At 42.1% G+C, this 23,032-nt stretch overlaps 1 protein-coding gene and 1 long non-coding RNA gene across 15 annotated transcripts in view; one reads left to right on the plus strand and one right to left on the minus strand.

Annotated features, from left to right (window-relative positions):
* PALLD (palladin, cytoskeletal associated protein) overlaps positions 1-23,032 on the minus strand; it is a 216,108-nt gene that overhangs the window by 13,581 nt on the left and 179,495 nt on the right. For 7 of the 14 annotated variants that reach the window (XM_083631002.1, XM_083631009.1, XM_083631011.1 and 4 more), the window contains 5 exons: positions 17,123-17,258; positions 16,188-16,289; positions 14,419-14,469; positions 13,304-13,525; positions 8,319-8,468 (listed from right to left, as the gene is read on the minus strand). In XM_083631002.1, coding sequence (XP_083487128.1) covers positions 8,319-8,468; positions 13,304-13,525; positions 14,419-14,469; positions 16,188-16,289; positions 17,123-17,258 — 661 coding nt within the window. The remainder of the gene's footprint in view (positions 1-8,318; positions 8,469-13,303; positions 13,526-14,418; positions 14,470-16,187; positions 16,290-17,122; positions 17,259-23,032) is intronic. The other 7 variants (XM_083631008.1, XM_083631010.1, XM_083631012.1 and 4 more) reach the window with 1 other exon arrangement.
* LOC310770562 lies at positions 6,419-13,069 on the plus strand. The gene is made up of 2 exons (XR_014552273.1): positions 6,419-7,147; positions 12,712-13,069. It is a non-coding gene; the product is annotated as an uncharacterized lncRNA (long non-coding RNA).

The raw sequence follows: 23,032 nt of genomic DNA on the forward strand, positions 1-23,032 counted from the left end.
ACACCCCTGTAAGGTATGCCTGTATTATTATTCCCCATATTTTTAGGTGAGGAGGCAACTCAGTTACTGTAAGCCACCCAGAGGACTTTTAGGTTATGAGACAGTATACATATGTCTTAAGTTGGTTTTTTTAAAAATCCCACTGAAATACAAAGGAGGAAAAACATTTAAAAGAAGGGTACTAAATAAATACAGCTCCCCAAGTTCATAGTAAGAGAAAGGATATCTGAATAAAGGGATTTCCAAATTTGTAGCACAGTCTCTTATCAATGTGTTCTCCTCCCTAAAAGGACACAAAATGTAAAGTTAAACCAGCAAAGGGTTTTTTCTTTTTTTAAAAAAGACTTTACTGTCTTCTTATAAGTATTTGAAATGTGTAATTAGTCTTTTGGTGAGGATGACAGAGTGTGTCAGCCACATGTAGTAAAAAAAATTAAGAGTGGGCCCAGTTTGCAAACTGGAGTTAAGAGGTGAATCCTAGGTCTGGAGAAGCTGAAAAACTAACAAGACAAGGGTTGGGAACTTGTGGCCCTCAGTATGTTGCTGCACCATAAAGCTCATTCAAAGAAGAAAGTTGGGTCTTCATAATCATGATATCACTGCGCTTGTGTTTTCCCTGGAGCTGCATTGGACTAACAATTCTACAACAACTTTTTAAAAGCCGTAATACATTTTGCAAATGCAGGCTTCAAGCCAGCACACAATTATGTGTACTTCAATCTGGCTAAAATCCAGTGGGACTTAAGCACACATAATTATCTTCTGGATTGTACTTAGGATTATCAGGTCCTTGCCTGCAGTTGATGTCTGTCTAAAAACTCTGCAACAGAGAGAGCATTATTCTCTGCTACCCACTCAAGTCCACCATTTTCTCCTGTAAGTTGGGAGGCAAAAGTAGAAGCCTGTTCTGTGAAATGGGTGACCATAAGAGAGAGGACTTTCTCTGTGGTGCCTGCACATCTTTGAAATTCCTTCCCAGTAGACCTGCAGTGGGCAGTTGACACTTCAGGCTTTTGTTGTTATTGTTGTTGTTTAGTCGTTTAGTCGTGTCCGACTCTTCGTGACCCCATGGACCAGAGCACGCCAGGCACTTCTGTCTTCCACTGCCTCCCACAGCTTGGTCAAACTCATGCTGGTAGCTTCGCGAACACTGTCCAACCATCTCGTCCTCTGTCGTCCCCTTCTCCTTGTGCCCTCCATCTTTCCCAACATCAGGGTCTTTTCCAGGGAGTCTTCTCTTCTTATGAGGTGGTCAAAGTATTGGAATCTCAGCTTCAGGATCTGTCCTTCCAGTGAGCAATCAGGGCTGATTTCCTTCAGAATGGCTTTTAGAAAGGCCTTAAAGACCCATCTGTTTTAATGTCCTTCCCCAAGTAACACTACACCAGATACTAATACTAATACTAATACTAATACTAATACTAATATTTTTTTATATCCCACCCATCTGAGTGGGTTGTCTCAGCCACTCTGGGCGGCTTCCAACTTAATAAATACTACACTGAACAGTATTTCTTAACAGTGCAACTTTGGTAGTTGGCATTAAAATCACATAACCCCTAGTGCAGCGTTTCCCAAACTTGGGTCTCCAGCTGTTTTTGGACTACAACTCCCATCATCCCTAACCAGCAGGACCAGTGGTTAGGGATGAGACTTGTAGTCCAAAAACAGCTGTTACCCAGGGGAATTCACATGCACACTAGCAACTTAAAAAGCAACTTGTGCTGCTTCTTCCTTACCGGCAGACTCACTTCTAGTTTCACCTCAGTGACTTTCTTCACTGAATATAAGTTGCCTTTTAAACAAGGCCTACTCAAATAAGCTTTTTTAAAATACTAAATGCTCATTTCAACCCACAGGCAGCACTCTACACAACTTGTAAAACAACTTTTGGCACAATAGCATCTTCATGCTCGAGACTGCATTCATATGAGTAACAAAAGGCAACAAGCATGAACAGAATTGTAGGCAAGCTGAAATTATGTGCATTTGAATCTTGTTCATGTTGGCGACTTAGCAAGCCCACAAACAGTTAAGTCAGTGGACTACTGGAACCCAAGCAATGATCAGTGAGAGCAAACTAAAAGTTGAAGCCCATGTTCCCATTATCCTGGACAATATAAATAACCAAATTACTGCCCATGGCTTGGGAATGAGTTCTTAAGTGAAGTTTTTACAGTGCACAGAAACATCTTTATATCTCTCCTTCGGTCATCTCTATAAATTAGTCTTAACTATCAAGAGACGAGTACACTTGCTTCTTTTAAATTTACTATCTTCACCCAGGGTGCAATCCACACTCAAACCCAGTTAGATCGCAAAGCATCCCTTGTCCTGATAAAAGGCAACTGCTGGTCAGGGAGCACACTGTCTCACTTAATTCTTCATAGGGTGTTTCCATGCTACATGATGTTGTTGCAGAAGGAGCTAAAGGAAGAGAAATTAAAATGGCTGTTTTTAAGTCATGTGTAGTGCGGTGCCTTCTGACAGATGATGGACTACAACTGCCATCATACCTGGCCACTGGCTATGATGCCTGGGGTCATGGGAGTGGAAATCCATCATCATCTGAAGGGGGCAAGATTGGGGAAGGCTAGGTTGCACTATTCAAAGGTATCTTTTCACAACTACTTTTGAAAAGATTAAGCTGGTCAGCTCATTACCAACCTACTTAAATCTTCACTCAAACACCCTCTTATATGGACGCATTAAGCGCATCTGTGCTAGCTTTGAGGCCTACAGGCATACTTCCATTATTGTTTAGGATTACAAAGCATGGCGTATTTCCATTGGGTGATGACGCTACGCAGTTGGAATCTACATCTTCTGGTGTGAAAAGCTCATGCGCCGATCCACTGCTGCCCTTAGTCTCTAATGCACTGTTAAAAGCATACTGGAACTATGCTAAGGCCAGGAGACATAATTGTGTTTATTTGGAAATTATACCGTGACGAGAGAATATAAAATGACTAGATGAACCAAGCAAATGCTTGTCTTCGTTGCATAATAAATAAACTTCCAGATTCACATCCAGAGAGTTCGCTGATCATTTTCCAAAATAAATACATAAATCAAGCACCCCTTTGTCCTTCAGCCAAAGAGGAATATAAGCAGAACATTTTTAATTTAATTTTTTTTTAAGGAAAGCACTGCTTCAGTTGTTGCTTATGGTAATGACTAGTACTTAAATAATCAAAAGATGCCTGGTGACCTTCACAGAATAATGCTACCCCCATAAATCTTGAGCACCCCAGAGATTGTTCTGAACGCTCAGATAATAACAGGTAAGAATTCAGCACAGTTGACAGAGTGGCCATGATCCACAAAAGCAGGCCCATCCACAAGCACAAAATGATGCGTCTCAAAACATGCACCGCCACTGTATCCCTAACCCATTTTATCAACAACTCTGCAGATCCTGAGAAGTAATTTCACATGCAAAGGAGGAGGACTGCTATTTAGGAAAGGGGGGAGTGGAGGAGAAGACAAGCACTCTGGGGCACACATAATAGAGCCATGCATACCTAGAAGGCTCACGGGACTGTAAGCCAAGATCTCTGGCTAGATTATTAGGGTAAATAAAGATTTTTTTTTAAAAAAAAACTTGCTGCACTAGGAAACACTCTACAAAAGTGTCTCTAAGCCTATTGTTTCCCTCTGTATATTCCCTGCTATGTTCCAGTCCATACATTATCCCTGAGTGCATGCACACTCAAACATTCAGTTGTAAAATACAACCACCCTGCATTGACTTGAGGTTCACGTGTCTCTGTGGCAACTGGATTTGGAAATGGCTTGTTCCTCAACTAGACTCTGTCTCCAGCATCGGTTTCAGATGGGTGTATCGCCTGTGTGTCCACATGAGACCCTGTCCTAGATATGCCTCCTGATTAGGTAAAGGACCCCTGACAGTTAAGTCCAGTTGCAGACGACTCTGGGGTTGTGCGCTCATCTCGCTTTACAGGCCGAAGGAGCCGGCGTTTGTCTGCAGACATTTTTTTCTGGGTCATGTGGGCAGCATGACTAAGCTGCTTCTGGTGAAACCAGAGCAGCACATGGAAACACCGTTTACCTTCCCGCTGGAGCGGTACCTCTTTATCTACTTGCACTTTGACGTGCTTTCGAACTGCTAGGTTGGCAGGAGCTGGGACTGAGCAACAGGAGCTCACCCCATTGCAGGGATTCGAACTGCTGACCTTCTGATCGGCAAGCCCTAGGCTCTGTGGTTTAGACCACAGCGCCACCCGCATTCCGATGCCTCCTGATTAGGTGGAGGCAAAGCCACAGTAGTGCAGAGATGCAAAGAACTGCTATGTCTGAATGTTCCTATAAGTCCCTGTGCAGAGATGTGGCAAACCATCCACTCACAGCAGAGGCAGATGGGAAGCAGGCAAGGTCACAACACTGGATTGGAGAGAGATGCAGCAGTCTGCTTCATTTGTGGACAGATATTTGGATCTTACAGGGGTTTTTATTTTATCCATGGGCCTTTGGGGATATATCACAAAACTATGGTTTGGTGGTGTTATATGAGAGAGCCTTAGGCTCACAAACTATCCTGTCCTCTCAATTCTTCACTTCTACTTTTAAACTAAATGATGCTTCTTGTTATTTCAGAACTTACATAAACTCTGGTTAGTTTAAACTTTGGCTAGTAAACGAGTCAGGATCATGAACCATGGTTTCATCCTGAATTGATTAAATTAACCAGAGGTTAACCTAATCAAAGTTTCCCCAAGTTAAGACGTAACCAAGAACACTTCTTAGTTTAAAAGTGGAAGCTTCCAATATCCTCCTCGTGGCTGCACCAGAGAAAGAGAGGGGGATGAACTCAAGTCTTGTGGATGCAATGCTATAACATAGCTTAGTCTTATGTCTGAACTGGCACAATTTCTGTCAGCAATGCAGTGTGCCCTAACAGAGCTCGGAAATTACTACTGTAGTGTCTACATGCATAATAGGAAATGTTATATATGTTCACAGCAGTGATTTTATGTAGACTCAACATTTATGTTTCATGGTTTTCTAATATTTGTGATACCAAACCAAGTCCTATGTATTTTACACAAAAGGGGGGGGGGACAGTGGTGGCTCTCAAGCGTTTCAGCAACGGAACCATTATGGTTAAGTAGCCTAGCAACGTTCACAACAGGCTACAACACTCTCAAAGAGGATAAGCTGTGCTTTAGTGATAGAGCTCATTATTTTTAAATGTAATCCTACTTGCAATTTGGGTTTGGAAAGATCTTTGGTGCTACACCAAATATATTTTATTCTTTTGACTCTTAAGATTGCAATCTAGAAGAGGGAGGGAACAAAGTAGGTGTCTGGAAAAGGATGTGCCAGTAAGCGCACTTCAGCTGCCATTCCTTGCCTGAGAACAACCCACACTCAGTTGGATGGCCTTACAAATAGTAATTATGCACAGGGTCAGGCTGTTGTTGCTTTAAATCAGGGATGATGCCAGGGACCGTGCTGAGGAGAGCTGCGCTGAGGAAGAATGGTGGGAGCCACCCCCTCCTCCGGATCCCAATTCTTCCCTGGAGCAGGAGGACAGTGTAGATTTGGAACAGTGGTTTGCAGAGGGGCATAGTTCAGAAGGCAGAAGCTGGGAAATACGGGATGGGGAACAGCTAGCAAAAGAAACACCAGAAGAGAAAGAGTTAACAGATTCAGAGTCTCTGGATAGTAGCCACCCCTCTTCCCCAAAGTCCCAGAGAGCTCAGAAAGTGGCAGAACAGAAAACATAGCAGCTCCAAGCCCAGATCACAAGACATAGGAGTAACGTAGCTTAATAGGGATGGAGAGGGGAGTGGATTTAATTGGGAGCGCCGCCATTTCTAGGAGAGGTGTTCTTTGTTCTCTCGCTGTGGTTATTAAAGTTTCTAACTGGTAAGAAGACTCCTTTTCCTTTGTTCTGTTTATCTACTGCCAAAGGGCGGGGTGAAGGAAGCCAATTCCCTGAAGCCTGATGGATGAGGACCTTGTGACCCTGTAGGTCTTTCTAGAATCCCAACTCCCATCAACCCCAGCCAGCATGGCCAACCGTCAGGGGTGATGGGAACTGTAGTTCAACAATACCTGAGAGAGCCTCATGTTTCACACCCCTGCTTTAAAACACTCAAGGGTGATAATAAATGTACAGTGGTACCTCGCAAGACGAATGCCTCGTAAGACGAAAAACTCGCAAGACGAAAGAGTTTTTCATTTTTTGAGTTGCTTCGCAAGACGAATTTCCCTATGGGCTTGCTTCGCAAGACGAAAAAGTCTTGCAAGTTTGTTTCCTTTTTCTTAAAACTGGGTGCATTGCTTGAAGAAGTGCAGTTCCGTGCTTCGCAAGACGAAAAATTCGCAAGACGAAAAAACTCGCAGAATGAATTAATTTCGTCTTGCGAGGTACCACTGTACCATAAAAACTTCCTCTACCTTAGGAATGGTCAATGCAGTGCCCCTCCAGACATTGCAGGATCACAATTCCTATTATTATTATGCTTAATTTATTAATCACCTTCTGAACCACTATTTGCACATAAAAGCAATAGAAGCAGCTGAAAACAAAAGAACAACAAATGCATTTAAAACAAAGCAGCAACAGTAACAAGTGGGCAGGCCTCACTACTAGTCATGCTGGCTGGGGGCTGATGGGAGCAGGAGTACAGCAGCATATGGAGGGCACTGCACTGGCTGCCCCTGCTCTCTCTAGCCTACTGGAGATGCAAGTAACACCACTTCTTTGGTCTCAGGTTGTCATGAAACAACCTCCCAGTGAGACTACTGTGCCAACAGTTAAGGGCCTACTTTCCTTCTGGAGGATTCCGCTCTGGCGGTCACATTAGTTGACAAGCAGGTTTTCGACCTCGCTTCTGAAATCTTTTACCTAAACAGAGCAGCATTTGTTGACCTGACGTTCCCAAGGGGCAACACAGGTTAAGAAGCGTATTATTTCCCTTGGCAATCACACAAGGCACTTGTGTTCTAACTTTTACTAAAAGAGCACGGCTTATCCTGCTGCCCTCTGTTAAGCTGACCCCTTCTCTTTCTGCAACAGGCAGTAGAGCTTACCCAATGTCTTAGTTTGTTTGCCACTCCACACCATTGGCTAGCCTGGTGGGGTATATGGAAACACCCAAGAGGACATCAGGAGTAAGTTTTATTATGGAGGACAGAGTGGGGATTCAGCATGGTGTTGCCACTATTGGCAGGTGCCCCAGTTTTCTCGTAACATATAATTACCTCCGTAGCTCCTTTGTTGCCCTGGACTGTTATATGAGAATGCATATCTTGTCATTTGGGTACTCATGGGCTAAATTGTGAAGCTCCACACTGCCCCTGGGGCTCAACTGGGAAGAGGGAATTTCATTACAGAAAAGGAGTTTGGCATCTCTCTCGGCTGAGGGACTCCACGACTTCCTATAGCCAGTTGTGTGGAGCCTGTGATTGGCAAGGGGAATCCATCTATGCAGGTAGCCAGGCTAGAAACATTTAGATCAAAGTCAATCTCATTGTGATAACAAAAAGCTTTAGAAGCCAAGGGAAGAAAGGTGACAAGAAGGACAAAGAAGAAAGGACTGCTACTCAAGAGTAGGCTTCAAGAGTGAGTCTGGTGAGCTGAGGGACTGATTAAGTTCAAGGGAAGTGGATGGCATTTTAATCTACTTTATTTTGCTCAAAAGGGAATATACTGGTTTTCGGTAACTTTTGCACTGTATAGTTTTTCTTAAAACTCCATACTTTTTCCATCTTAGTAAACTCTTAGTAAATGATTTACTTGTTTCATAAACCTGTATGGTCTCTGATTTTAACAACCACATGTTCAGAAGCCAATAACCTGCACTACCATTAAGAGGTTTCAGGGGGAATTTGTAGTTCAACTTTGTAGAACTAGTCAAGGTGGGCTAAACTGGGGAAACACCTGTGTCAGCCAGAAACCCCCTTCCCTCAGGTGACATGGAGCCCTGGCAGGTGGCCATCACAAAGTATCAGGGGTAAAGTATGCATGACTGTTCAGACCTTAATCATCCTCAACATGGGGTGCATTAAGGTTGCACAAGAACACCGCCTAGATGGCAGTTGCTCAGAATCAGGTCACGACAGAAAAACCTCCTTCTTTTTAATAATCCCCTGGAGGAAATGTGTTTGCAACTTGGCAACATCTACTGGTCCCGCCCTATTGGTGTGAGATGAACATGGATGCTTTAAATATCACCTGACCCCAAATGACATGACCCATCAATTAAGGTAACTGAGAGCCAGGTTGTGAATGCTTTCGAGATCTGTGCCCAGGAGTATGCTTACTCCTAAGTCAAGACTTGGTTTACCTGAGGGTTGGCAGCCATGATAGTGTAATTCCCATCATCATCCAGGGCGGAAGCTGCAGTGTGGAGAGAGCAGGTCCCATCAGGTTCTCTTTGCATCCTGTAGTGCTCACTCCTTTTAGATATTTGCTTCCCATCTTTGAACCAATAGATCTGTGTCAGAAAACAAAACGTAAGAGATGAAGGAGGCAGATACAGGAATCAGAACTAATAGCGTGAGCAAGCCTCACCGGCTCAAAAGGCACAATAAGAATATGGAACAAATCCCTGCCTTTCCTTCTCTTTTTGTTTCTTGCTCTCCATATGTCTAACAGTGGCTGGTGCACCTATCTGCGGCATCTGGAGATTTGCACTGTTGTGTGTGAGGAGGCTAGTGGTCCTCTCTTGTTGTTGCAAGAAGTTGAGCTGTAAAGTTAAGGACTGCCACCAATGCCAAAACTGGGCAAAGAGGGTGGGCAAGTGCAGGCACAAACTAACAGCCTCCTCCTATTCCCTTACCTTGGATACAGCTACAAGTCTGAACTTGGTCAGACACCCATGCTTGCCTTACCTTTCTCAGGTGACTAAAGTGAGGGACAAGAATCAGCAGTGCCAAAACTGGGCTTAAAAAGCACTGCACTGATGTCATCTCAGGCAACTTTGTTCAAGTCACTTTAACCTCATCCTTGCTTTTTTAAAAAAGGGCAGGTTGTAAACAGTGACTTTCCTCCACACTGGAATTCCTGCCATATCCTGCTTATGTGGCGTGTCACCCCACCTATAAAATGAAATGCCTGAGGTGTGTTGGTTTACATTTTTATCTAGGCACCCCTATCTATCAGACATTATGAGTGGTTTAAGCTTCTTGAACTCAACACATGGAAAAATGCAAAGCCTTGTACATTTGACCCATGTTTTTACACTGAATACAGGATGGTGGTGGGTGAGGGAGACAAATCTTAGCGACAGGCCCTCCTATATTGCATTCAACACACTGTTGGAACGAACAACACGCATATAATCTCTCCTGTGCAATCAGAGATCCTGATTATAGCAGGTTCCTGGCTGTGTGCACATTTTGTGTGTGTGCTGGGTCAGTTCTGACAATCAACAAACGTATGTGGGTTGGAGCAGGACATACTGCCATGACCCTCTCCTCCCAAATGAGTGTACAACACAAACACACACAGGTCACACTAACCAGAAGGCAAATGAGAGCTACTTTCCTACAGATATTTTTTTGCAGCTCGCAAACTGTTCAGCTGGGCAGGCCAGGCTTCTGTCCAGCAGAGAGAAACTGAAAGTTTGCCCAAAAAAGGGTGATACACATTTAGACTTGATCTTCATCAGTGAACATTCCTTCCTGCCCTTCCCTCTAATGGTTTCCTCACAAGATATTGCCACCCAGGATTTGTTTGCACTGAGACTAACATCTGTGCATTAGTTTATCAGTGCAGAATACATGTGCTGCTTATAATTACTTTGAAATGTTATCAGTAAGACAGAAAAGGTCGCTTTCGTTTACCAAGGGTGGAAAAGGGCCCCCAAACAATCTCCCCCTCCCAACTCTTAGCCGCTGTACACAGAGTTATATTTGTTTGACTTCAGGACCAATCCCTAGCCTTGTATAAATACTCATGGAGGGATAGAACCGATTTCTTCAGTAACTCCACATTGAATGACATGATGCTACGCTTAGGCTGCAGGCAGATACACATGTTAATCATCGGTAGTGGGAAGTGAAGCAGGATTTCCCACAGCATCAAATACATGTGGCCCCCAGTTGTACAAGCAGACCTGACAAACTAAGCTATCCCTCTTAGCATTAGTTACCTCTTTGAATGAGTAAGCTTACAAGGGCGCCGGCACACTTGACTACCCGTTCCCAATATTTATGAATGAAGAAGAGACTTGTGCAAGGAACTCATAGGAAGATCTTTAATCTCAGGGCAACTTGCCTGAAAGCTGCTGGTTAAAAGGTTCTTTTTGAGGAAGCATGGCAAGAGGGTGGATTAAGAGAGCACCCTCACTCTCAAGACACTTGGAGACCTCAATCACTTGGAAGGAATGTTTGCTGTATTATTACATTCCCAAAAGCACAAAAAGGAGAGATGACCCAAAGCTATTACTGTATAGATTGCAACAGTCAATTCTGTCAAGATCCTAACCTTTCCTGATGCTTGATCATTATGCAAAAAAAATTAAGGGAATGTCTATCACTGTCCATCCAGCTCCTGGGAGTTCATACTTCCATGTAAGGTTCTCTGGAACTGAGAAGTACCGTGCGTCAATTTCACTCAGCAGTCAGCTGTATCTCTTCCTACTGCATGTGTGTGCAAGACTGCAAAATGCCTATGCTGCCAACAAGGGCTTGTTAATGTGTTCTCCTACACTGACATCACTTTTCTGTTTCACATAAAAAGGCATGTTATCATTTATAAACCTATAGGACATAGCAAAAGCAAAGCTTCAAAAATAAGTTTGAACTTGTACATTTCAGATTTCGTAATGTTACCTGACATCTGTTGATCTTGTAAGAGCCAGTAATTGTTTTATAACATAACACACTTCTTTCATTACAGAATCAGAAGGCTTGCCAGGAAGTAGCGATACAGTAAATACCTGGTGTCCTAGATTAACACAACTATAAAGTAGCAAAATATGGGTTTTTTCATTATTATTTTTTTAAATCCTGCTATGCAACAATTAATGCAGGATGTCAATTCTGCCCCAAAGCCATAGTCTTTCCCCCCTGAAATTTACCATTATCACATATATGTTGCCTTTGTCTATTTTTGCAGTGAATTTTGGAGAAAAATTCTCAAGTTTTAAGTACAGAAACCTAAATTTCAGAACCACGAATCAAATTTTGAAATGCAAGATTTTCAATATCTCAATTTTCAGTTTTTGAGAATGTGAACAATAAAACTGTTGATAGAAAGAGTTACATCTGTTCCAAAAGGTTTTGTAGCTCACTATAAAATTCTGAATGCTCAAAAATAAAAAAAAAACTGGGCATACTTTCAAAATTGTGCAGAATTATAATTTTTTTATAACTAAAAATATAATAATGATTAAAAGTTTTTGCCTCCTGTAACAACCACCTCTAGTGGCTGGATAATAAATGTAATAGTTATAATAGTGGTAGAAATGTATATTAGGTCAAAAAGAACCAGAATTTCAGAAGAGTTCTTTTCACAACTGGTTTTTAAGTTCCTGAAAAGGGAGTTGGCCATAAACCATTGCAGGCCCCTTCAGTACCCAACATGTATTATTTGGAAAACATAAGATCATTTCCTGAAATGACTTCCTGAATGCATGCTTGTGGAAGAAATCTTACATCAGAACTGGTTATTCACATGTTATCCAGAGCTGAATCTTAGAGCAAGACCTGACAAGAACTACGTACGGATCTTGTTCATTGATCAACTGTGCTAAAATATTATGTTGCAGAGTGACCTCAGACAAAGGGTACAGGCTAAGCAGTTACAGGGAATCGGGAAGATAAAATAAGCCTGGTGATGTCATTAAGTCAGTTCAATTATACATGCTGATATCTTCATCAGATATATAATACTGCAAAGCCTCTGATCTGACAACAACCCCCGGTGGTGATCCAATTTGTGACTTCTACTTCTTGCCCTTTTAGAGAGGCTTTTTATGGGTTTGGCTTTGCCAGCCAAGAGTACATCAAGACTTTGTGTAAAAGATTCCCTATCTCCATGGCAAACCATTCTCAACAAATATGCGAAGAGTAGAAAGAAAGCATTCCTCTGATACAAACGATTCTTGGCTCTGCCATTTGGAATGACTCAGGGTGAATAATTGGCCCCAGTTTCAGACCATATATTGTCATGGGAAGAGAGATGAGACTTCCAAAAACCACGGTAGTGGTTCTGGGGAGTTCTTGGCCACTATGTTTCTGTCAGGGTTTGCAATTCTAGGCATAGGTGACCACTGCTATTGACACCAAGCGGATGACAACAAGAGCCCGCAGGAAAGAAAACTCCAAATTCATAGACCTAATTAGGTACTCAGCAAACACATCTCGCTCCACATGATCGAAGAATGCTATGATGCCTTGTATGGGCTTTTCGCTCCACAAAGTTCCACATGATAGGATCCCCAAACAGCTTTGTTTACCACAAGGATGCACAGACAACCTGAGCTCTGGTATTACATGGCCATTGAACTGGGAGCTGAAAGCTGCCACAGGGTGAAATTTGGCGACCATAGGCTCCATTTGTGTGAACTGCTGAGCACATTTAACCAAAAGAGAAATTGTACAGAGCATGGTGCTGGTAATGCTAAGGTTGCAGGTTCAATTTCTGTAAGGGACAGGTGCATATTCCTGTCAGGTTGCATTTCTTAGTACAGAAAGTATTGATCTGATCTTTCCTATTCTACTTAATTCAAGAGGGTTCTGGAAGCTTCTCTGTGTGAAAGAAACAAGCAGAGGGTTCATGGTGTTTGCGTTATTCCTTCAGAGAAATTGAGTACAGCTGGCTTCCCTTATCTGTTTTTGTCAAGGTAATGCTGACTATAAATGTAAAGCAAGTAGGAGTTTCACTTTCTCTTTTTCTACCTCTCTTCCTTCTGGTATGGTGTTTTGTACATCGTATGCTTAGTGTTAAGGTTTTAGACTTAGAAGTTTAAGTTAAGTCTGCTGCAACTGGATTTCCTATGGACTGTGCCAATCCTGAATGTATTGGATTTGTGACCATTATGCTCATTTGCCTTCAGTAGCAGTAAAGCTCTGCTGGATGAAATATTAATTGCCTCTGGTCTTTTTTGGGAATCCTGCAACGTGTTTAAGTTTTACTCTGCTAACTATACAATGGAGTTCTGCTCTGGATCAATATTGAGTAGAATTACATGACAATTCCTTGCATTGCAGGGGGTTGGACTAGATGATCATCAGGGCCCCATCAAGCTCTATGATTCTATGTTTCAATCGAAAGCCCACTGATGCTTTGTGTACACCTCCAATCAAGTTTCTTTTCTCTTACCTTTGGGTTTGGGTTTCCAGCCACTCTGCAGGTGAAGGTGACTGGCATTCCTTCAAATATTTTGTAATGCTTCAGCTTCATCTCAAAATATGGTGCCACACTGTTCTCCGGGTCTTCTTCTCCATGCTCGACCTCATCATCAGACTCTTCTACAGGAGACCTCTCCAGCCGAAACTCAATCTCACTGATTAGCCTCTGCTCAAAGCTGGAGACTTTGTATTCCTACCAAACAAGAAAAGCTCAGCTAAGTTTCCAGTTAGTTAACTTCATTCTCCACATATATATATATATATTTTAAATTACAAAATCCATTAGGATTGCACTTAAAGAAGAAAACTGTATTCTTGAATGTAAAACATAAGAATCTCTGGGTGGGATTAATCTAACTAGCCTTTTCAGCGAAAGCCCAGCACAAGGACTTCCATTTGTGCAATGGGGTATCTTCTCCCACCACATCTCCAAAAATGTCATGGGGCAAACTGGAATGCTTGTGCAGATAGAACAGCAGTATGGTAAATCCAGTGTTACCATCTTCCTGCATTGGGAAAGGAATTGCATATGGTAACAGTGAATTTATGGCATAGCTGGAGATTGGGAAATTGTGCAGTGCAATTTCAAGGACCTACCACATGGTCACATTCCATGTCCTCCCATTATTTATTGTTTTCTCAATAAAAGCCAACTGAAGTGCCAAATTCAGAAAGGGAGGGAGATGGTTGTATGCAATAGAAATGTTAGAATACTTTGAAATTCAGCTGGATACCTTCTTACATGTGCCAACAAGGAATTGATTTAGACAACAGGTAGAATTCAACACTACATTCTTCCATTCAGATTAGCTACTGACAGTCATCCCTTTAGATGTCAAGTTAATGCAGGATAACTTGCTCTTGGTGGCTACCATCCAATAAATGTATCACATAAATAAAATAAGGTCTGGCTGTGCAGCACAGCAAAGCTTTAAAATGTTAGCCACAAACATTAAAAAACTGTGCATTACAAAGAAAAAGATAAATTTATGGAAACAGAAATTTGTAAAGTCAGGAAAGGAAAAGACATCAGAAAACAAACAAGTCAGCAGACAGCAAGTCAAGAAAAAAGAAGAGAAGCGAAACCTTTTGGGCATCCTTGGGAGTCACTACAGAAGCACCGAGAGAGCCAGTTCCCTGCAAAAGGCAGAAAAAGAAGACAGACACCGAAAGTAAGGAGACTCAACTCCAGCCCGAGAGAACTCATCAGAATGCGCCACATGTTCAGATTGCCAAGTTCAACTAAAAATAATTTTTTCAAAGTTATTCCAACTTTTCATCTCACTTCTGGACCTGGGTTGTATCCAAAAGTACAGATTACCTATTGATGAAGCAAAAATGACGACAAGATGGAGAGACCGTGGTTTATCTTGAGACAGTGAAAGATCAGAAGGAAAGAAGGGGCTAGAAAGGAGAAGATGTTAAAATTTCACTTCCACCTTATCCTGTGAGGAAAAAGCACTCTGTCTTGTTTAAAATATTGCTCATGGCTAAATCACACTTATTTACATGATTTTATTCTCTTGTTCAGGCTAACTTCAGATGTCACAGTTTTGCCAATGTAAGAGGAATCATGCATCCATCTGTATGATTAAACAATTGCCCCAACCATAATAGTTCTTCCAGCAGACACAGTCTAGTCATCCCATAAAATCTTCAGGTCCCCCCCACCCCTTAAAATTATGCATGTTGTTAATTTAACTGATGGGCCTACATCCATGTTTCTTTGGTGAAGGCTTTCTGTATACTTCCTAATCAAAGCTCTGGACTTTCTTGGATTTTTCATTATTGTATCCTTTATGGATATAACCTGTGGCTCTTCAGACAGTGTTGGTTTTAAATTCCCAGCAGCCCCAGAATGGGCAATGGTCAGGGATGATGGGAGTTCTAGTCCCAGAGAGCGACAGGTTAGCTATCCTGGTTTAAGGACTGGTTGTCTCCCTCACCTATTGTACTGGCTACTGAAGTACAGGAGTACTTCTATGACCTTCAAGAAGAGAATGGCACTATCCATTCCTTCCTACACATACAAAAAATGGGAGGAAGCCCCAGAGGGACTAATGGCAGAGGGAAAATGGCAGAGAAAATAAACATTTTTTTCTGTGGGTGGGGAAAGACTTATGGCAAATTCAGACATTCCATGTTATCAGGAATAGTGAAACATTATGTACAGTGCTTTTTTCTGGGGGTACGCATACCCCTAAACATTTTGTGAATCTTTGTACTTTTGTCCATTTACTGTATTTATTTTTCCCCAATTTGAACTATAAAATGGCGATTCTCTTGAGTCAAAATGAGAGTACCCCAAAACATTTTTTTTAAAAGAAAAAAGCACCAGTTATGCATAGTCATGTGGATGATAGAACGTCTAGAATATCTGTCACACTGGAGAGGCTGACTAAGGCAAGAACTATTTGGCACACTTTGGGCATTAAAAATAAATTTCATTGAGTCCTTTGATGACTATATCATCAAGAGTTGGAATGTGCATCAAAATCCTTTTCTAAAACAGAAGCACGGCTCTCTCAATTATGGGCATACTGGATAGCATGCTATTATGGGATTCAAGTGCAGCTAAGATGCACATTGATAAACCCTCTAGATCTTGGTCTATTTTTCCTTCATGTAAAGAAGGAAACTCCATTCAGGCAGCCATGAATCAGGTGTGGAGGCATTAAGAATGCCTCCTTCAGCAATAATCCACGGTATAAGTTGAAAACCCAAGTCAGGCGTGATTCCCTTTACTGCAAAAAACCAATGCTTTCAATCAGCCCTCAAACAAGCAGGCACAGAGAGAACCAAGAGAAATAAACTGGCTCTTTTTACTGTGCAAGTGCAAAGCTACGTAGCCACACCTGTCCTGCCAGTTCTTCTTCCGGCTCTTGAATATTAAATACGGTTGCAGCGCTGTCAGCACCTAGCAGTCGACGAGCCATTTTCTCCTCGTAGGTTAACTTCTAAACAAAAGGAAAGAGAAAGACAAATTAGCATCAGTTACTGGTAAGCAGATGGGCAACACACCAAACAGCAACTTCATTTCAGGAGTCAGTTCTGAGACTCGCCCATGCCCTAGGGCACATTTTCCCCCTGAACAAAAACTGGAGGGACATTTTACCCTTACAGCCCCTATGCAAATGCTCATTTATAAAGTACGTAAAGGAAGCCTATCTTCTGTAGTTTTACATGCCGTTAATCTCAGCAACAAGTTTTAGAGTAAGTTGGCTTCAAAAGCTATTTTCATTGGAGTAAGACTCTCCTGTCAGAGGAAGGGAACCTCTAATTCTAACCCATTGTAAGACTACACATCTATTATTTCTCTTCTTATGCAGTGTCTGTTTTACTTCAAGGTCTATTTTGCCAGTTTACAACTGTGCTTCCCCCCCTTCCATGTGCTGTATTCTACACATTAAAACCAAAATACAGTGGTACCTCGGAAGTCAAACAGAGTGCGTTCCAGAAGTCCGTTCAACTTCCAAAACATTTGGAAACCAAGGCGTAGCTTCCGATTGGCTGCAGGAACTCGCATCGGGACATTCGAAATACAGTGGTACCTTGGAAGTCAAACAGAATCCATTCCAGAAGTCTGTTTGGCTGCAGGAACTCGCGTCAGGACGTTCGGGTTCCAAAGAACATTTGCAAACCAGAACACTCACTTCCGGGTTTGCAGCGTTTGGGAGCCGAAATGTTCGACTCGCAAGACGTTTGGGATCCAAGGTACGACTGTAAATGTCTCCAAACCAAATACGTGGCGCTACTGATTTTTGTCAATAAAGATCTTGCTGCTACGTACTGGTTGGCCATTGTTCAGTAAGTCTTCTTTGAAGCGAAGCTTTCTTTCCAGGTCCTGAATAACAGCATCTTTTGTGCCCTGAATTTCTTCATCAGATGCAATCCTAGCAGTTCTGCCTGTTTTCTTTGGAAATCCACTGCAAAGAAAACATAGATAATTTACAGACACTGTGGGTGCTATACAAAGAGAGATCAGTTACCCCAGAGTATTATGGTTTCACGCACCATCTCCATCTTGCTCCTCTTCCCACTCCCTGTTCACTTGTCCTCCAATCAATAAAACCATCCAGAGGGAGAGACCGAGGCAAGCAATTACACCTATCACCTCACTCTGGTCAGATGGACAAGCAGTGACAGCAAGGAGGACCACCAGGACCAGGAAGAGGTTGACAGTGGGGCCCCTTTAGTGGTATGATCCTTGGCAGGTCCCCAACAACGCCAGCCCCAGTGTTGGCAACTAGCTGGTATTACTCATTTCTTTCTAGAATGAATAAGTGAAACCTTCTCCTTGAAGATTCACACACACACACACACACAATGTGTGTGTGTTGATAAGAAGAAAGCTTCAAATCAGTTAGAATAAGCAATATTTCAAACTCCATTTAGGCTCAGTATCTGTAATTTGCTTGAACGTACCACAAACAATATATAAAATCCTACTTACAAAATTACAAATAAACGGGCAGAGCACATGTAATTGTTATGTTCATGTAAGAACTCGGGGTGGGGTGGCAGAGCAGGGAGGTTCTTATTAATCTGTTTCTTAGCATGACCTACAGAACCAGGCTGAGGGCCTTCTCAGTAGTGGCGCCCGCCCTCTGGAACGCCCTCCCGTCAGATGTCAAGGAAATAAACAGCTATCTGACTTTTGGAAGACATCTGAGGGCAAACCTGTTTAGGGAAGTTTTTAATGTTTGATGTTTTATCGCGTTTTTAATATTATGTTGGGAGCTGCCCAGAGTAGCTGGGGAAGCCCAGCCAGATGGGCGGGGTAAAAATAATAAATTATTATTATTATAGCTTTGTCTATCAAAACATTTTCCCCCCAAATCTGTACAAAATGTGGGAGATTGTCTTTGGCTTACTGCTTGTGGTCTGTTTGTAGGGAGTCAAAACACAAGCTTGGGTTCACACATAATGCTAAGCCAAACCATGGCTCAGCTACTGGCAGTGTAGCAACAGCAGGAGCCAAGAAGGTGCAAAGCAGCTATAATTCTCTTCTGACAGTGTACCAACAGAATTGCACTGTTTGGCTTAATGTGACATGTAAACAAGACCAATGACATTATGCTGCATCTGCCAAATCCAAATTTAAAAAGAACATGTTGCTGGTATATGACTCCAAATAAGACCAGAACCGTAAAGATACTGATCTCCACTGCTGGAAAGACAACTTTCCCTTAGCTGAAAGGGAAGTGAACTGAAAGGGAACATAACCACAAGTGATTACTGTATTCCACTCTGCAACCATTCTGGATAATTATTAATGAAATTAAGAGAATTATAAGCTACAATATACTCTAAAAGATCTTTTGGAAATAAGAGTGTTACACTGATATTAATGTTCACTTTTTTTTCTTCTAATCCATACACATAACCCCATATTAAGCAAAATCTATTGTAATTTATTTGTTCAAAGCCTTTTCCTGAATTTCACATAAATGGAACTTGTGTTCTTTGGTATCTAAAAAAGAACCTCAATACCACCGCCTGAGCCCTTTTTATCTAAACCAAAAAGCAACGTATTTTTTTTAAAAAATATAAAATAAATATACAAGTTTAGGGAAAATAACACCAACTATGTTTTTCAGCTATTGGATATTATCCAAAACTTACCAAAAATAAAACAAAATTCCCATTAAAAAGTAAACTTGCATTAACTTCAATCACCCCTGAGGCCCCCTTCAAACATGGCAAGTGCATAGGCCTCTAGCCAGGTCAGTAAGCCAAAAGCAGCAAACGGTTGGCTTGTGCCCTACCAAAAGACCCTGAGTAAATAAGCCAGGGCACCCTTCCCTCTCTCTCAATAGAGTATGACATATGCTTTGTAGCTTTGTTTAGTTGAGACTGACAGCAGGTCACTTGTCATTAGAAAAATGTTTTTACTGCAGCAATCACTTAGAAATAGAAGTAGATAAAAAGCATATGGGAAATAAACCCTTCCAGATGCAACCATTTGTCAAGGTAGAAGAGGTCAGTCCTTTTGGCTACTGTACCAACCTGGAGAGTGCCTCCTTTCCCATCATGAGCCAACTCCTAGGGGACGAGGTCCCTTCAGCTCCCCCCCAAAAATATTTGAGGGGGTCGGGCCCCTCCAAGGTTGGTGGGCATTGCCATCCAAATGATGTGTGCGTGCCCCATCAGGTGATCAATTATGTGGGGTGGGGCTTACCTCCCCTCCATATTTTATTCAAGTTGGCATCCCCGGCTTCCCATTAAGCCAAATTACTGGCCAATGCTTATTGAGGAGTAACCCACAGCACTCCATCCGGATTATGAATGAGACTTGGCACATCTGGACAAAGATCTGCTTGTGTCCTTCATAACTCTGGGCAAATTTAATAAAATCAATTGATGTTATGCACGTACTGAACATAACTGTGGATAACACTTACATTGTTCTTCACAGTATCTGCCTACAAAATAACATGGCAGGGGCGGGGTGAGCCACTATGAAGTTTCTCAGAGATATTTGATAAAAGTTGGGACAAGTGCAACTATGGGGAATCACCCGTGTTTTCTTGTGAAGCAGCAACTTCAGAGTATTATAAAACCTGTGTTCCAGCCAGGCTTTTGTCCTGTCTTCAGGATTCTCTTTCTCAGCAGGATTTATTTAGGTGCCAAATGGGACTGAGGACAACAATGTTCTTAATGCCTCGCTTCCTTCAAGTGTGTGAGTACTACAGTGGTACCTCGGGTTACATATGCTTCAAGTTACATACGCTTCAGGTTACACACTCCACTAAACCAGAAATAGTGCTTCAGGTTAAGAACTTTGCTTCAGGATAAGAACAGAAATCAGGCTCCGGCGGTGCAGTGGCAGCAGGAGGCCCCATTAACTAAAGTGGTGCTTCAGGTTAAGAACAGTTTCAGGTTAAGAATGGACCTCCGGAACGAATTAAGTACTTAACCCGAGGTACCACTGTACTGCTACACCCACAAATATATTCTGCTTTGGTATAATAAAAAACAACAACCCCAAACCTTAAAAAGTGTCCATGTTTTGGTTTTGTTTCCAATAGATAAGGAGGAGCACGAAGAAGAAAAAGTTGTTGGAGCCCAAACTGCTGTTACTGAAGGCTATGTGAGTCACGACTCCCCCACAACCCTCCGCCAAAAAAATGCGGGGAAAGGAAGAGATCAAGAGCTCAAACTGCCTCTTGTAATCAAGACGTTGGCTGCAACCCAATATGTATGGGATATTGTAGCTTTGAGTTAGTGTGTTGGGCACTTTTACTACAGCTGGCAAAGGGCTTGTGCACAAAAGACTGCATTAGTCAACTGAAGCCATTATCTGTGACGTCATGTGCATGCACACATTTATGGCAGAAGTCTTTTGTACAGCAGATCAGCCAGCTTCACTTAGAAGGTGGGATATGCTGCTTAATGAATTGCTTAGCAGCATGATGTATTGTCTTCCTTTCATATTGCTTATGAGCATCCTTGATCAATGAAAGGAAATGATAAAAACCAGTGGACACTGGGTGACTTGGTAGTTACCGAAGCAAAATCAAATTCAAAAAAGCACATTTAGATGAGACAACCAGCTGCTTCCACTCAAATAAATGCAACCTCTCCCCCCCCCCGCCACATAACATTCCTTAATCCTCTCAATTCCCATAGATCTTTCATATTTGATTGACTGCTTTGAAGAACATGGAAACAGCAATTAAATTTAACATCAGCAAGAAAAGAAAAGAAATCTAATGGTAATTTTGGAATGTGTAAACAATGCCCATTCCAAAGCAATGTTTTCTTTTACATTTTAAAGGCTTTTATTATGTTTGGGGCTGGCTGTTCCTACTCAGAGCCATTACTGCTGGGAGTTATGCACACAGCAGGATTCTCTGTGAACATTCAGAGTTTCACCAAAGAATGTGAACAACCAATCTTGCACAAATCCTGCTTCTATCCCTCTTTCAAGCTGACATACTCACAAGCTGAAAATGCATTCTCCTGTCCTCTGACGTTGCAAGGGATTCCAGTCTAGCCATGGACTGATGACTAACTCTACATTCTCTTTCTAGTGGTTATGTACTGTATATTTGCAGAGACTCCTTATGAGCCAGCTGTGCTTTCAGGCTCAATCATGCGACTCCACAAATGTAAATAGAGAGAGAATTTGGATTTGCCTTTAGAGATACAATTAAACTGCACTTTCATATGAACAGAAAGGAACGAAACAGAATCAGTTTGGGATTCTGCTACATGGTTGTACTGATCTGAAGAGGACTAGGAAATAGATCCAGCTATGTATGTACCTGGTGGCTGTAATGAACACAGTCAATCAGAGAGAAGAAAAATAGGCATTAAGGCCTGCAATTTGTTTTTGATGCAACTGAAAAATGCACTCAGCATCTTCTGATTCAAGGCAACCAGACCCACAGCATAGATAGGAAGCAGCAATCTCTGCTGTACGTGATAACCACTTGTAGACAGAAGGAAGGGACAGCAACAGCTAAGGTTGTGGACAAGGAGCATAGTAGCCTGAAATGGAAGGGACAACCCAAATGCTAGTTCATTAAAACGGGAGCAACATCCCACAAATCAGCTGACCAGCGCGACACACCACTCTCTTTAAACTATTCTACCCAAAGCCCGGAGGGAGTTTCAGAGGAGGGTAGGAAAAACTATGTCTATGAAGCAAATTCACAGATCTCTGTGGACAGGAAGAGGGCTGGATGGGCTCCAGGAGTTTTGCCAGGGATTGCCACAGGCCGCTCATTGGTGGTGCATTCTATTTCCAGGCCTTCTTGCATACTCTTCAATTTTGCACGTATTTCTCAAGTTAAGCAATTGTTTAACTGGTTTTTATTATGTATCCAAGTTGCTATTTCTAAATGTTTTCTGCATGCAGTAAACAAACCTTTAGAAACATAGGTTTTGGTTGTGTGTGTTTTTAAAAATGCAAGATTCTGGAATGCCTAAACCTATATGCTGGCAATCTAGCACTTTAAAGCTGTCCAACTGGAAGATGTTCACTTGAACAATGATGGTTCCGGCAATGCTGCCAAATCCACAATCTACAGAGGCCTCTAATTCACAAAAATGAAGCTCCTTCGGGTTGAAATGTTTATGTGATATTTATTGCTCATGTTCCCATGCCACATGTTCGGGAACAAATGTTACTGAGCCTTGATTGAGAGCTCTATAAAACTTTGGTTTCATGGGAAATCACGATGTCTCCTTTGGCTTCAAGTTGATTCCATTCTTCTATTTAGCTATAGTGAGTTTTCATCCATTATTTCCCCAACTTCCCCCCGCCAAATGTGGAGGACATGTTTGCTATTAACTCCTTAGACTTTGTGCCAGGTAGAAACAGCCACCGGGAAGTAAGGAGGAGGGGAGCTGAAACCAAATGAGCTTTTGACCTTTTAAACAACAGGCCACAGCTGAACAATGTTAGGTGCGAAAAGGCACTGTGTGGGAAAAGACCTGAAGACTGAAAGGGAAGGTCTGACCAAGGCCATAATGGAATGTGGTGTCAAAGGAGGCCAATGAGGCTCTTTATCTCTGCAGTGGTTCAAAATAATCTACATTATCTTTCCTGGTTAAGCTTTCTGCGGTACTGATTATTGTCAGGGTGGGGAAGATGCTGGGATCAAGGCTCTACTCCAGTATAAGAGTTCAAAAGCCCAATGGCCACAATTAGCAGAATCCTAAGTAATAGGAGCAGGGACGTGGGTGGAAC

The sequence above is a fragment of the Podarcis filfolensis genome (genome assembly GCF_964270895.1).
Source record: "Podarcis filfolensis genome assembly, chromosome: 9".
NCBI classification, from domain to species: domain Eukaryota; kingdom Metazoa; phylum Chordata; class Lepidosauria; order Squamata; family Lacertidae; genus Podarcis; species Podarcis filfolensis.